The sequence below is a fragment of the Mercenaria mercenaria genome, chromosome 4, assembly GCF_021730395.1.
Source record: "Mercenaria mercenaria strain notata chromosome 4, MADL_Memer_1, whole genome shotgun sequence".
Classification (NCBI taxonomy): Eukaryota; Metazoa; Mollusca; class Bivalvia; order Venerida; family Veneridae; genus Mercenaria; species Mercenaria mercenaria.
In genome coordinates, this window is record NC_069364.1 from 100,215,237 (window position 1) to 100,232,302 (window position 17,066).

At 35.6% G+C, this 17,066-nt stretch overlaps 1 protein-coding gene across 1 annotated transcript; it reads left to right on the forward strand.

Annotated features, from left to right (window-relative positions):
- Positions 1-806: 806 nt before the first annotated feature.
- Positions 807-15,213, forward strand: LOC123552523 (uncharacterized). Its single transcript, XM_045342239.2, has 6 exons — positions 807-1,128; positions 4,304-5,004; positions 5,388-5,527; positions 5,890-6,124; positions 7,357-7,610; positions 7,949-15,213. The coding sequence occupies exons 1-6, from the start codon at positions 925-927 to the stop codon at positions 9,589-9,591; spliced, it is 3,177 nt and encodes a 1,058-aa protein (XP_045198174.2). The 5' UTR covers positions 807-924; the 3' UTR covers positions 9,592-15,213.
- Positions 15,214-17,066: the final 1,853 nt, after the last annotated feature.

Here is a 17,066-nt window from a genome sequence, read left to right on the forward strand (position 1 = left end):
TCTAAAAAGGAACATTGTTCCCTAGCACAGTCTTATCACCCTTTATGTCAATATACAGAACTTTTACTGAAAGGGGCTATAGCACTTAGCTATGAATTTTGACCACCCTGACCAGTGCTTATTCAGCCTTGATTTGAAACTGTTGAGAGTTGGAGCTTCAGTTGTACTGGAGGGGAGTGTATTCAATGTGTCAATTACCCTGTGACTGAAAGTATTTTTTCTTGTGTTAGAATTGGCTCTAGGCTTGAAATTTCTGTGTGTTCCCCCTTGTGATAGTATTAGTTCTAACAGTTAGCAAGTTTGTGGAAGTTTTATCAAGTTCATTTTTAAGTTTGTACACTTCAATGACATCTGCTCTAGTTCTCCTATACTCTAGAGTTGGCATATCCCTAGTTGGATTAACCTGTCGCTGTACTCTGAGTCCTTGTAATTCATGAAGCATCCTTTTGGCTCTCCTCTGCACATTTTCTATGGCGATTGCATCTTTCTTGTATTTTGTGGTCCATATGACAGGTGCATACTCCAAATGTGGACATAATTGGAAATCAATTGTTGGTTGTACAGCTGTAGATGTACTCATTACAGAATGTATTTATAAATCGCGCTAATGTTTAATAACTTAAAGAAATATTTTGATAAAAAAATTATCTTTGGTTTACTCTGTATAAAAGCTCAAATTTTAAAAGGGGCATTGCCTTAGACCACTGTATGAAAACTACCATCATCCCATAACCCAAATCCTGGAATCAACAGTTTTTGTCCCCTTTGGTATTCCATAGTTCTATTGTGATTGTAACACCATTTAATAATTACAATGCACCGTGTAATGAAAAAAAAATGGACGAATATTAGCTCGTAAACATTACGCAAAAGTGTAAAAACAGATGGATCTGCAAGCAGAAAGGACGTATTTTCCTCATTACAATGGAAAATGATACATTTAGCATTGATGCAGCCAATACGAAAGTCATACGCAAAGAAAAGGAGAAAATAGAACGATTGTTTGACGTTCAAGTTGTCATCTCGGGAAATGATTATCAGTCAGATGGAAATGAGGTCACCGGATTTTGTCAGTGTAGGTTGGTTGCTAAATCAACGAATGCACAGGAAAGCGTGGACAAAGCAAAGGTATAAAATATATATTGTCTTATAAAGATAAATGGAGTGGCAAATGTCTTTAAATCTGTGAATACAGCCTTTTAGTTTTACATGTTTGGTTTGTCGACTTTACAATTTAAGCCGTTAATCAGGTCCCAGAAAAGTCACAAATTAGCTATATATCCCGGCACAACCAGTTTTCAACCGCTTAACAAGTTTTCTGTGCAGTTTTGTACAAATGCAAGTCCAAATCTTTGGTTTATTGTCTTAACACTTTCTATCAGCATAAGTGCTATAAAAGCATACCATTTAAGTTTCTAACTGATCGAATCCCTGCCAGGATGATTTTGAAAGCCATCAGTAGGAAGTCATGCTGAAAATTTACAACCTAAATTCGACCACAGGTGGTATTTCCCTTCCAGCAAAATGAAACAGCACTAAACATTTACTGTAGTTTCATTACAACATGGCAAACATAATACACCCAAAATTCAAGTCTGGCAACAAACACTAAAACCAACATGGCAGATCAATATACTGTAGGTACACTTGCCTAAATTGGCACCTAAATTACTGGGGGTAGGGTAAAGTAAATGGCAGCCAAAAGTTAGTGCATTTTCTAAAGAACTATATCATGTGCTCAATTACTCAAGAGAACCAGGGTGCCACATCTGCTACATTGATAGCTGTCACATATGACAATTTATTATATAATTGCTAAGCTTTTGACACTCCAAATATTTCAAATTGCTTAGAAAATGAAGAAAAATGTTGCAAGGACAGGCATCATGATTGTACTGTCAAAATAATTTAATATTAATACGCTTCACAATTTTGGCAGTAGGCATGTGTTAAGCAATAAACATTTAGTGCAAAAGGTATATAAATACTGGTATTGGCTTAAGCAAGAATAGGTAGTAGGCAAGGAAAGATGCAGGTTTTTTAGTAATAAGAAAAACCTCATGAAAACATAGTACTGCTACATAAATGGAATTTATATAATTTTCTAAGTACCAAAACTGAAGGTGAATAGGTTCCTAACATGTTCTGTCTCTGCTGTAAACAGTGAAACAATCACAACTGATAAATTTGGCTTGTAAATATTTTTATCATACAAAGTCCTAGGCGGTCGAAAATAGGTTGTGTTTGAAAATAGGTTGTGTGGGGATAGCTAAATCTAGCTATATATAGTTAGAAGTAGCTATAAAACCAATACCAATAATGCAAAATATGTGAAAACAAGATGCAATATGGTCATAATTACGTCCAAAAGGTTTATAAGATGAAAGACAATAACACAAATTAAAGATCTTTCTAGTCACATTTTCAATAACTGTGGCAGTATTCTGCGATAAATCATCACTGAATTTTTCACTTGTGATAATTATGGTAGTATAAGACAAATTTATAAATGACTAATCGCAGAAATTCGCAACATGTGTTGAAACTGAAACTGCATAGATCTCCATTCTTTGTGATTGTCTTCTGTCTCATAAACCATTTGAATGGGATAATAATTATTTTACATTTAATATACACTTATGTTAAACAATTGTTATTGGTTTTATAGCTATTTCTAGCTATATATAGAGCTAGATTTAGCTATATAGCTAATTTGTGACTTTTCTGGGACCTGTTAATAGCTGGTTAGCATTCAGGGTAGTCCAACAAATTTGAGGCGATCCTAGGAAATATTGAGTTATTTTTCTTATGGGCAATATCTCCACGTGCGTCCGATGAAATTTTTGTAGCTGCTGATGCTTTACATGCTATATGTTTAAATGTGGATTATGTCACAAATTGGCCATAAATTCAAATAAAACTTACATCATATACATGTATCAAAAGGGGATTCAATTCCTCCGCACTCAGCATTAAGGGGATAGTGCTAGGACTGGTCAGCCTGGTGTCAGTATAATGTGACCGGGTATAATGCCACGTGTCTACGGCGTGATATGCCAGTGAAACAGCTCTATAAAGTTTGGCATTATGCTCACTGCTACAAGTAGACACCATCGTTTATATGACTGAAAAATTGTTGAAAAACTTCAGAAAAAGATGTTAAACCCAAACACACACACACACACAATTCCTCATTGATTTATGTAAAAATTATGAAATGATTTCCAGAATTACGAATTTTCTGGTGATTTAAACCGATGTATGTACTGTACACGATTAACGTTGACCGCATGTCTTCACAAAAGCGATAAAACCAATAACTTTATATGTATGACTGTGTACTTTGATTTATCCTCCATTATTTTGGCCCTTCGGAGTTTTGACGGTAAGATTGTCCGTCACAATTATAAAAAATCTGACAGTCAAATTATTTTTTACTACATTCCGGGAAACCAAGCCTGGCCTTTGGTGATTTACAAGCATTCAGGAATCAAGACGAAAGTTTTTTTTACCGTTTTTAAACATCAGGACAAACTGTTACTTTTTTATCAATCCTTGGTTGCTGAATTTAAGCGAATTGTACATAATCAAAAACTTACTAAACTAAAATATGGTGTCAGCTATGTTAAATAAATTAACTTTTCAGAATAACTTTTGAATGTTTGATTACATATTTCTTCATTTTAATATTTTCACCATTAACATTTTTGCTTGTTGAAAAACAGTGATGACTCTGATAAGATTAAGGTTTGAATTCAGCATTCAGTAGTATTTGGTTAAAGGTAAATACTGCTTTATCTTTGACAAACAGATTAATAAAACTATTCATAAAGCAAATTGTTTAGTGGACACAAAGAAAACCTCCAGAGGACAGGTTAGGCATACGATTGCCAGACAGCTAGAATGCAGATTGTTGTAACAAAGATTCAGAATATTTTATTGATTGGATGCAAACTTAGGAATATATTTGGATCACTTGCGCTGTAGTCTTAAATGCTAACCTTGCTACCACTGATTCTGTTCATATTGTTTTCATATGAGCTCATTTATTGAGCGTTCTTTCGCAACTTCCACAAGATGTATATGTATTTGGCCATTAACTTCATTAAAGGAAATAACTACTGTAATAACTTTTGAATTATAAATAGCCATTCAGTTAGTCAGTCTTTTGTTTTGTATACATTACTAAAAGACCACATTTTGAATACTGTACTCTTTCAAAGTTTGTTATATTATTCCATTTTGAATATTTAAATAATGCTGTAAACACAGTGACTGCCAAGTGTGTGATTTCTATTTTCAGAGGTATATACAAGCACTGACAGCCGGTGGACCAGATTTCATAATTGTTACAGAAACATATGATGTGAATGTTGTTAAAAGAATTGTTCATTTTAAATCTGACCTTGAGAGAGAATGTTGTGTTGTTGTTGCATTAAGTCAAGAAATGAAAAGTGTTAGTATAAAAGGACACAGACAGGATGTTGAAAAAGCAAAGCAGTTCACAGACCATCTTGCCAAGGAGCAGAACAACAAAAACCAACATGACCCTAAAAATACCAAACCTTCTGATCATGTTTTAATGAAAAATGATTCCACTGACCCTGCCAATTCCTATTTAAACCCTTACAGTGCTGAAGTAACATATTCAAACGACTCTGATGACGATAGTTCAGACGATGATGAACAGGTAGATAGGACCACTCAGAACTATCAGAGCAAGTTAGAATTCGCTTTTAAACTAGGTTATGGTGAAGCAGATTTGATGAATGCTTTGAAAAGTTTGGACACTGATGCTGGGCCAAATGAACTGTTGTCTGAATTAATCAAAAACAGTGCTTTGAGGCAAGGAGAAAGGGATGATGAAGAGGCACATTATGGTGGTAATGACAGTGGTAAAGGTGACTTGCCTGACATACAGGGAAATCAGAGGAAAGCATATATTGACAATGACTCAAGTCCATTTCGGCATGTGATCATGGATGGAAGTAATGTAGCAATGAGGTAGGTTTCTAACTTGATACACATTTGAAAGAACTGGAGATTCACCATTGATTATGTCTTGAGTCACATGTTTTAACTCAGATTGATGTTAGTATTAACACAAAAAGCTGTAAACTTCCTGGTCATTGGCTTACTTAAAGTAGCTACTTAAATGAAAAACTGATAAATCAAACAGAAACTGACAAGAAAGTTGAAATATACAAACACTGGTGAAACACTTTAATGGCAGCAGCTGAGCCTGTGTGCATCAGCAGAAATACCTTTAAGAAAAGTACAGTTTTCTATAAAAATTGCATTATTCATACTTAAGTATTGCTTATGCTAGTATCCATATGTTTATACCTATACTCAGAAAAAAAAATGACAAAACTATGATATTTCAGCCATGGAAATAAAGAGACATTTTCCTGTATGGGAATCCAGTTGGCTGTGGACTGGTTTAAGGAGCGAGGGCATACTAATATCACGGTATTTGTACCACAATGGCGCAAAGAAACATCTAGATCAGATGCTAGAATTAAAGGTGAATTTCTGCATTTTCATGAATATGTAGTTGAAAGATGTAGTTGAAAGACACTTCTTTCTATGACCTTTTTCATTATGTCTTATAAGTCATCACTGGCAGTTTTTAATATTTTTAATCATATTTTTTATTTCTGTCATACAGCCGAAAGCCTACTTCCCAGAGGACGCTAAACCTACATGTAGGTCCAGTTTTGTATGGCCTTATGTTGTTCCAGCTAGAAGGCTTAAATTTTTTCGGGCCCAAACTTCATGGATTTCAAATTTTTCTTTGGTTTACATTACATTTTGATTTAGTCCTTCATATTTTGCAGAAATAACATTACTGTTAACCTAAACAATAAACATTCTGTGTATTTTCAGATCAGCAGATACTAAATGAGCTGGAAACAGAAAAAATACTGGTATTTACTCCATCCAGACGTATTGGTGGGAAAAGGGTTGTCTGCTATGATGACCGGTACATACTCAAGCTTGCTGTTGATACAGATGGTATTGTCGTTTCCAATGACAACTATAGAGACTTGATTGGAGAAAATGATCAATTCAAGAAAGTGGTTGAGGAGAGACTTCTTATGTACTCTTTTGTCAATGATAGGTAACCCAATATACATGTGCTACATTTTGGATGATAAGATAAGAGATAAGATAAGAATTTATTGAATCCAATTACAGGCCATTTCTGGCATATAAATCACTATATAATATGACTCTGTGCGAGGAACTCTTACCATCCGGGAAATGCTGCATGATAATATGGATGTTTTCATTTCACTAGTATAACTTAAATGTCAGGCTTAGACCTATGAAATTTTGTGCATAGTTTGTGTTAATTTTCAAATGTGTTGTGTCAGGGCTCTCGCGAGTTGGCGACTTGAGCGAAATAGGCGCTTTGGAACTTCAAACTTCACTCAAATCTAACTGCAAAGCGAAATGCAAGTCGCCCGATTTTCTTTGACTTCCGCACTCGCTAATTACTGCTACCCACACTGTTGACAATTTGCACGGTGTCATAACAAGGTGTTGAAATACACAAACACAACGCCGATAGCATAATTCAAGCTCCGCCTACTTCAGGTACTTGCGAGATTTTCCCGAGAAGTGTCAAAGCGAATCAAATTATCCGATACACCAGAGTCGATTGTGTTCAGCCAATTAGTGCCACGGTTACGTCTTTGACAGTTCGCGTTTAGTTTGTCAACATGTTCGAGTACAAAAAACAATGTTTTATAAAGAAACTACTGATTAACCTTGCCATTAACTGGAATATTGTACACAATTATTTGCTATCTATGATAAAAGAACGACATGTAATGTATTAACTATGTTAAAATGACTTCCATCGATGAATTAAGTTGAATTATGTATTTCTTATTTCTAGTTTACACAGTTTACTTTCAGTTTTATTCAAGTGAGAAACTGACATTTACCGAGGTGGTGACTCGGTCTTAATAATAAACACTTCATACAACATATAACCAAAATTCGGCGGGTTACATTTACAGCATCGGCTTGAATTTTGAAAACAACTTTTTTCAGAATTGTGTAATAGAACAATAACCACTGTATGGGAAATGATCTAACTAAGAAAATGAATGGTCACATCAATGTTCTTTATCTAGAAACAGAAAATTACAGCCACCTTTCGAATCACTCAACAGCCTTGCGGTAGGAAAAGTCTTCCCACTTCTCCCTAAAGTCTCCCCACTTCTCCCTAAATCAGCTTGAGGGAGAAGTGACTTCTCCCAAAAATTTGGACCTAGCTAGACCCCTGGTTGGGTATGTTCTAACTGTGAGTTTTTGCAAGTGTAATAATCTGTTTATTTTCAGATTTATGCCACCTGACGACCCACTAGGAAGGAATGGCCCCACACTTGACAACTTCCTGTTAAAGGAACCCGCAGAGCCCGAACCCTTGCCACCACCTTGTCCATATGGGAGTAAAAAGTGTACCTATGGCAACAAGTGTAAATACTACCATCCAGAGAGGCGAACCCAGCCACACAAATCTGTCACAGAGAAATTAGCGGAGCAGGCTAAACAACGCATGCTGGAAATGCGTCGAGAAAATTCTCTGCCAGCAGGTGATTTAAATTATATTATATTTTAGGTTTTCATTCTTCATTCAGACTTTAAATTTAAGCCACAAAATCTACCCGTGTTTATTACTAGTGTGTTTAACTGAAGGAGTTAGTCTTTGAGATTAAAACAAATTCCGGGGGCGTTGAATTCTTCATGTGAGGAAGCCATCCAGCTGGCTTACGGAAGGTCGGTGGTTCTACCCAGGTGCTCGCTCGTGATGAAATAATGCACGAAGATACAGGAAAATGGTCATTTAGACAAAAAATCTTAAAAATTATTAAGTTAGAAATAAGGAACCATATTTACCATGATTCACCAATTTTGATGTTATTGTTAACAGATGGGAAGAAGAAGTTAACTCGCACCAAGACCCCTCTTCAGCGAACACAGTCGGGAAACCCTGAAGAATTGAGGAAAACTGAGCTGTTACATGACTCCTCTGGAAGGAATGAAGATAATAAAGTTGACGACTACAACCAGAAACTGTCTGAAGGTTTGATGAAAATGGAATTAGACAGGGCTTTGAGTGATTCTGACAGTCTTAGAGGGAGTTCCCCGAAGAAAGAAGATAAGCGAGATTTTTCACCAAGATCAAAACTAGGTGATCAACAGGGGAGGTCAAGTCCACGGCTGACTGAATTGAGGCAAAAAGGCAGAGGTTCCTCAAGGGGAAATTCACCAGTAAATCTTGTTGTTCCTGGACTCCCTGATCAGCAAGATGATGGTCAAAAATTTCTAAGTGGACATTTGCTTTTAGCAAAGAAATTGTCTGACGAAGCTAATGAATCTGATAAGTTGAAGAAGAAATCTAAACCTAAAGATGGTCTTGGAAGTCTAAATGCTAAGACTCAACTTAAGTTCACTGCCTCAGAACCTCAGAAGCAAGCACTTGGGAAGAAACAACCCTTGTCACGGACAAGCGAAAAGCAGAAATTGTCTCGCCAGTTGTCGTTACAAGGTGGGGAGGATCCAAGATTGGGTCAGGATCGTGTACCACTTCATGCTCAGTTGTCATATGACCCAAGAAGATTAAGGAAAGATCAGCCGTTTGCTGTAGGGGCAATCAATCCTTCTGAAAGACAGAAAATGTTACAAGATTTCATGCATGTACAACGCCTAGACTTGATGTCTGGTGGGGAGAGGGGCATATATGGTGGTGAAGAACAACAGCAGCCTAGGCATTTATCTCATGATTTTGTTCGAGGTCATGCAGCACTTGGTAGAATGCAGAGTGCTCCTGACCCCTGTTTACAACACCATCCAACCCCTCGCCAGACACCTGCAATGATGAGACAGAATAGCTCATCAGATACTCAGTTAAACAAAATGTTCAGTTTCGAAAGTGATATGCAGATGGATGGCATGATGGCACGGGGTCCATCAGAGGGGTTACAAATGAGAAACAGGACTGATCCATTGACATTCCAGATAGGAGGACCAACTAGTCAAAACATGCCACACTATCAACCCATGAGTTCTACAGGTCAGAGCTTTTCCCCAGTCAGTCCCTTAGATTACCGATTCCAGGCATCTATATCCCCAGACTACCAACATCAAGGTTCACACTTCCTCCAATCAAATCCAATGCTCCCTCATCAACAGCAAAATTTTAATCAGGGTCAAACACAGTATCATTTTTCACCAACAAATGTCCCATATCTAGACCATTCAAATGTATGGTCTGCTCAAAATCAAGTTCAACAAAATGTTAATTTTCCTGCACAATTTGTAAATAGAAATCTATCTCCCCATACAATAACAAACCCAGATGCTAACTTGCTGCCCAACAACATGAAAAACATGCAAGGGCATATTCAGCCTTTTCCTATAGAAACCCGTGTACCACAAGATAACGCCAGGATTAAATTATACGAGTCATTGTGTAACTTATTTCCTAAGGAAAATGTGCGTATGGTCATGAACCAGTATCCTGATGAGGATAATCCAAAAACATTATGCGCATATTTGATAAACTGTAACTAAAAAATTACCCATTTTGTTGAACTTTTTGATTCTGATCTCCATACTTTGTACTGGTATATGTCTGGCAGATTGTCAGGTATTTCTTTCCTCATCATTTTTACAAGTGCTTTGCTTTTTTTCTGGTGCAAAACCAATAGTTGAAATTGTTGTTGTTAATTTTTTCTACTTTATACCTTTTAATATGTATGTTTAGCTACCTTTTCTCATGGATGTATACAAGTTTTATTTTATATTTTACACTTTTTGAATTATTGTATAAATGAAATTGTATTTGGTGAAAGTTTAAATATTCAAGAAAACCTAAGCCCAATTTATTTCCTGTTTGAAATATGAAAATTATGGTTCTGGTGTTACATGTGTAAGTTTAATTGGATTAGCATATCATTTCATAGTCCAGCAGTTACATTGATTGCTATGTCAGATTGTTTGAGAATATAATTGAGCCGCGCCATAAGAAAACCAGCATGGATCCAGACCAGCCTGTGCATCCGTGCAGTCTGGTAAGGATCCATGCTGTTCGCTAATGGTTTCTCTCATTGCAAAAGGCTTTGAAAACGAACAGTATGGATCCTGACCAGACTGCACAGATGCTGGTCGCAAACGCACTATGTTGGTTTTCTTAACTGTGAAGCTTGTTTGAAAATATATAAATCTTGATTATGAAATGATGCAATTTAGTTGAAGATTGATAGAAATCTGTCATTCCAGAATTCAAAAGCAAAATGACATATTATCTTTAATTGGCGAAAAATTTTGAAATATGCCAGGTTTTTTTGTATTTTTACTTTTTGAAGAAAACACCATGCAGTGTAAAGATTGCAGAAACGTTTTATTATTACAATGTATTTCACTTGTTTTTTCATCACATTAGATGGTATTTGTTAGTGATAACAGTTTGTTTTAACCAGCATTCTTTTTTTTTTTTTAACAGTAGCCAGCTATAGCCTGTTTCATAAACCACTTTGTGCCATTCATGGCTACATGGGAAGACAACTGGGTTGTTTTTCAGGGAAGACAACTATGTTGTTTTTTTGTACATCACCAGTAAGGTGATAGATGATAGGTACCTCAATTGTTCTGAGGGTTAAACACATGTTTTTAGCCTGTCTTTGAAATTAGAAGCATGACTTGTATACGAGCGGTACGTTCTGTAACATTTTGAAATGAATCTTTTCAAAATATCAGTTACAAAATGTGTAATGACTAATGATTTGAAAAGGAAGCTTCAAAAAGAAACCAAGAATCCATTTAAACATAGAGAACTTTTTAGGTTGGTTTCAAACAGTTCTCCTCTGATAATCTAACTTCTAATTTTGAAGACAGCATCAGCCACTGTTTAAATATGTCACAAATTTTCCCATGACTGGTGTTATTTGCAAGGAATAAACTTTTAATTGTTGTAAAATCTGATAATAAAATGTATCATTATCTGTTGTCATTAAATGAAAAGTGATCTTTATTTTAGTTTAACTAGTCTATACATCCAACCAGCAAGCACAGATTTTCAAATTTTTTACTCTCTTACACCAGGTTACGCAGTTACACCAGGTTACGCAGTATTAAGTGAATAAACTGAGTAGATTATTTGCTTGCAAATGATCACCGACAGTTTTACTTGTTTAACTATAGTTAGGTTAAAGGTCATATATTGACCTTACAATGAGCTAATTTACAGCTTTCACTTTGCTGGGCTGTGTTACTGCAAAACTTTGTTTTATTAGAAAATCAATAAAATGTAATGGTCTATAACCTATACTTGCAGTTTACATATTGATGATTTGCTAAAAGACATTGTGTCTGAAATCGTTTGTCCTCCACCTCTGATAATTCATGTGGGGAAGTTGGCAGTTACTTGTGGAGAACAGGTTTGTACTGGTACAGAATCCAGGAACACGGGTTAGGTTAACTGACCGCCGTTATATGACTGAAATACTGTTGAAAAACAGCGTTAAACCCAAAACAAATAAATAAATGAATTGATTAATTATGGTTTTTTATAGTGAGTTTGAGCATCTGTCTGAAAAGAATGGTTATTCATCATTCTGTTGAATTATTTAGATAGGGTTACCATTATAATGGGGCCTCCAGGGCAAAGTGGTTAAAGTTGTTGTTCCTTCCCAACAGTAAGATTGCCATCTGGCTTTCAGAAGTATGGTATTTCTCCTCAAATGATGCATGTGTCTGAATTAATCCAGGAAGAGAACCTGAAGGGTCTTTTTCCACCTTTACAAGCTGAAAAGTTGCCATATTGTGTGGTTATACCTGAAAACAACAGGAAAAAAAGTTCAAACTAGTTACAGAGATTACCTTATTTAATATAGTTATAGTTTTTTTGTGAAAACTGAGAGAAGTAATAATTTCACAATAATTTTGTATTTATTCCTTGCTATATATCACCTTATAAGGGTTTAAATGTTAGATTTTCACTGATTAGAGTGTGTAATTCAACGTAAAACTTAATAACAAGTGTCAGTTATTGTAAAACTAATATGGTATCGGTTATATGTACATGTTTGGTTTGAGCGATTTATATGTAAATATTTTTGTGTGTGTACACTGCATTGTAATGTTTTTCTACACAAACTGCAGAATACTGTTGATTCTATTTTGATTTTTAGCTTGACTATTCGAAGAATAAGTAGAGATATCCTAATCAATGCGGCAGTGGTGTCAGACCTTGGGTAAGTTTTTCGACCCGTCCACATTTTGACAAAACCTCTTGACATACAGCTTTGAAACATTCAACACCTGTGTACCATCACCATATACAATAGTAAGCAAGAAGGCAAGAGTACATAACTCCATCAAGTATTTTGTCTGAATTATAGCCCCTTTTAGTTTGAAATTTTTATTAAGTTTTTCAAACCAGTTCATTTTGTGTAAACCCGTTGGGGTCACTCCATCAAAAGTCAAGGTCGCAGGAGTCTGAACATGGAAAACTATTTTCGATCAACAACTTGAGAACCACTAGACCTAGAATGTTGAAACTTCATAGGATGATTGGACATGCAGAGTAGATGATCCCTATTGATTTTGGGGGTCACTTGATCAAAGATCAAGGTCAAAGGGGCCAGAACATGGAAAACCATAAATGCATGTACGGGTACATTGTCTTATCTATTTTCCTCCGTTTCTCTGAAAATCTCTGGTTATATTTTGACCCATACTTAATGTACATCAATTCTTTAAATAGTTGAGCACGTTGTCAACAGACAGCTCTTGTTATTACTTCAGTCACTAGGTGACTACCAGGTGTTCTGGATGATTCTATTTTGTTCTCAGTGTTCAAAGAAACCCTTTAGTTTCTTCATGTATTTGTGTACTCATTAGTTCAAGTAAGCGATATTTTTCCATACACCACCCTCTTGTTATATATAATTATTATATGATGTGTTTTGTTACATTGCCAACATAGACTTTAATTTTTTTCTTTGGATATTATGGGTTTTGTAACACTATAAAAAGTCTGTTTAATGTGTTTGTGAATTGTATATTTGTTTACATATTGATGAAGTATTTTATTTTTATATTTGTTTGTTAATTTAAAAAACAGAATATAACTATGTAAATAAAATGATTTAAAATTTTGTATGCTCATCTGAAAGATGGGATTTATTATGGGAATGCCCTTGACAGGCGGGCAGGCAGATTTGTGAGCAGGCTTGGGGAAAGTGGGGCAAATGGGTGGGTGGCATCCACAAACTTTGTCTGGAGCATTTCTTCTTCATGCATAGAGGGATTTTGATGCAAGTTGGCACAAATGTTCACCACCATGAGATGGAGTGTCTTGCACAAGAACCAGGTCCCTAGATCACAGAGGTCAAAGGTGAAATTCAAGAATGACTGTCCGGAGCATTTCTTCCTCTTGCACGGTGGGATTTTGATGTAACTTAGCACAGTAGTTCACCATAGTGGACGTATTTTGTGACTATGGCACCCTGGTTTTATTTATCATGTAATTAATTGTATTGGTTTCTTTAATATGATAAGTGATACCTGAAACATTATATACAGTGAAAATCTGAGATATCGAATTCACTTATCTCAAAATTCTGGCTTTCTTAAAGACATTTTCAAACTTGTAACAAAAATCTAATAAAAAAAAATAATGCAGGAAATATCATTTTATGTGGAATTTTGATTATCTCAAACATTGATACTTAACGGAACGAATTGAAGATACACTGCATTGTTACTTAATGAATTGAAGATACGCTACAGCTTAACTTGCGTATTAATTTTGTATCAAGACCATTCATTTGAGAACTGATATGTGGTTGTTACCTGCATATGGACATTACACACATGTAAAAATACACTGCAGTTGTTAATATCAGAAGGGAAGAAGTTTGTCTCTGTAGCCAGGTTTTTGTTAACGTGGTCTGTCGCAAAAGCTAGAAGAGATATTTTTATAGCTGTTTCCATATTTTGTTAAGTTTTTGAAATGTTTTCTTTTTTCCTGTACTGTACATTGGGTAATTTTTGGGGGTGCTTTATTTAGTTAGTTCATCGTAAGCAGCCTTATTTCACGGTGTTAATAATTCATGAAATTGAGCTTTGTGTTTTAGGTTATGATGAAGAGCAATAGTCACAAATATATAAAGTTTGTTGTGGCGTTACTTGCAAATAGTGGTAAAAGTAAAACAATGTTGAATACAACCCTATATACAGTTGTCTAAATTTTTATAGCAAACATATTCCCAAGGTATGTCAAGTGTTTTGTGTTGTGCTTTCAGTGTAAATCAGGTCCTGAAGAATTTCTGTGACAAACAGTGAAGATTTTGATAATTCTGTATATCTGTAAAACCATGTATTTGTTACGTTTTTACCTCTGTTTTTTTATAATAATGAAGTTTGAATATTGATGCATTTGTAAGACATAAATTACATTGGAGAATCATTCTAGTGCATGTAAAAAATCTGAAAAGTCTTTGTATTGACTATTTTGATTTTTTTTTTACTCAGCAAAGACCCTTAGAATATAGGGGACATATTTGTTTTACAAAGAGTCATAATAACCACTTTAAACAGCCTGCAGCTAAATTGTTCCATGTGGTTCATGGACAACTTCTGTATGAGAGACATCGCAACCAATGTCTTACCCTTACATGATCATGAGATGCAACAAATAGGGTCTGAAAATGTGCTTTTTACTGTATCTCTGTGATTCCAGCAGGTTTTAAGGTTTTAATTCCATACTTTGTATTTTTAACCTTCAGCCAGCTGGCGGCAAGTGATTATGCCTTTGCGACCAGTGCAGACCAAGATCAGCCTGCACATCTGTGCAGGCTGATCATAGTCTGCAATGTTCGCTATTCAGTCAATAAATTTTCAGTGAATACCCGTTCAGAAATAAATGATATTGCCAAAATTGAATGATGGACCAGTCCATTTTAGAAATTTAGCAGGGTAAAGGTTAATACAGTTTGGTGCAGTAAAACCGAAATCTAATATCTTTCGTGTACCTGAATCACTGTCAGTTGGAATATATGTATTGAATAATGATATTTATCTAAACTACGTCAACTATTGTATATTATGTATTAGTGTAGATTGTTTTAATGTTACATTGACATTCTAGTCTATTACATATTTTCAATAAAAGTATTGTTCAGAACCTTATTTTTTCTTTTTAGTTAATTTTAGCATTCTGCAATGTCTTTAATATCAAATTATCTTCACAGTGTTAAATGTAGTAGTGTCTACCATCGTTAGTTGCAATAGTGCATTAGTCTGAGAAATGAAGAAATCTTGGTATCTTACAGTGTACACTTATGAATGACTTAGCAGCTTGCCAGTCAATAGTGTTGACTATTGTCTGGTATGCCTTTCAGTAATTGTTTTATTACATGACATCAGCATAAATGTTTTTAACATATTTCTTCAAGATTTTGATACGCCCGAAGGGACGTATTATGTTATGGTTCCGGTGTCCGTCCGTCTGTCCGAGCACACGATTGGTACCTTAGGTGGTAGGAGGTGTGGCCTAGGACAATAGAAATCCTTTGTATTCATTCCGTAACCACTTAATTCTTTTGTTCCTTAAGTGGTAATTCTATTGTTTTCAAACAATGGAATGACCACCTAATACACAAATCATATGGGCGTCCGTCCGTCTGATAGCAATTTCGTGTCCGCTCTGTATCTCATGAACCCCTGGAAGGATATCAAAGAAACTTGACACAAATGTTCACTATACTAAGACGACATGCAAAGCGCATGTTTTGGATGTGTCATTTCAAAGTCAAGGTCACACTTGGGGGTCAAAGGTCATATGAGTGTGTTTCGTGTCTGCTCTGTATCTCTTGAACTGCTCGAAGGATTTCAAAGAAACTTGGCACAAATGTTCATCACACTGAGACGACGTGCCGAGTGCTTGTTTCGGATGACTAGCTTCAAGGTCAAGGTCACACTTAGGAGTGAAAGGTCATATGAGTGTGTTTTGTGTTAGCTCTTGAACTGCTCGAATGATTTCAAAGAAACTTGGCTCATCTGTTCACCACACTGAGGCGACATGCAGAGCGCATGTTTTGGATGACTCGCTTCAAGGTCAAGGTCACACTCAGGGGTCAAATGTCATATATGACTTTGCTTTGTGTATATTGCTCTGCATTGAGTGCTCTTGTTTTTATTGTTGCAGATCCTTTCTTGTTCTATACAATAATTTTTGTTTTTGAATACTTCCCATTTTTATGTTTACAATAAATAGTTTATTTGAAACTTTTTATTATTGCCGTAGGAAAACCGAGACCACTTTTCTGTGGTACAAATGGATGGTAAATCCAATTTTAGATGTATTTTGACATAACTTTACTGGTAAAATGTTTTTGTGGACTTGGAATTTTTTTTTTTTTGGAATTTCTTCTTTTTTGTTGTGCCTGTCCTTTGGGCTTCAACAGTCGAGTTCTTTAAATTTTGCTCCCTTTCTCTATGTAACCCTTCGGGCGTATATTGCCCTGCTTGGCGGCACTCTTGTTGACATTAGTTTAGCAAAGTTAAAGTTACTACAGAACAGTCAATAGCACAAACTATGGACCGGCGATTTGTATAATGAGTCATTACAAGACTACCTGTAATAGTGGTTAACTGCCTTAGTCACGAATCTGGCACCGTTAGAACAGGATATGTAACAGTTGCCGTTACAGTATATGACAGTCCAAGATAGCAAATATGTGAGAGTCTTGGTACCAGTGTTGTATACGCTTAAGTGTAGAAATGTAATTTTTAACAGTCCTAGACAACAGAGCTGTAGAATTGTAGTAGACAACATATGGACTGACGTTCACAGATTCTAGAAAAACAATAAACTTATAATTGTAGATTTAATAAGTTTATTGTCTTGACAGCCTCAGAATTATTATGCTCAGCAGTATTAGAAGCGTTGTAAACCTTAGACGGCATATGTATGTCAGCCTGAGAATTGTAGTATCTGAACAGTCTCAGATTCCATGTCTAGCTGCAATAAAGTCTTTGTA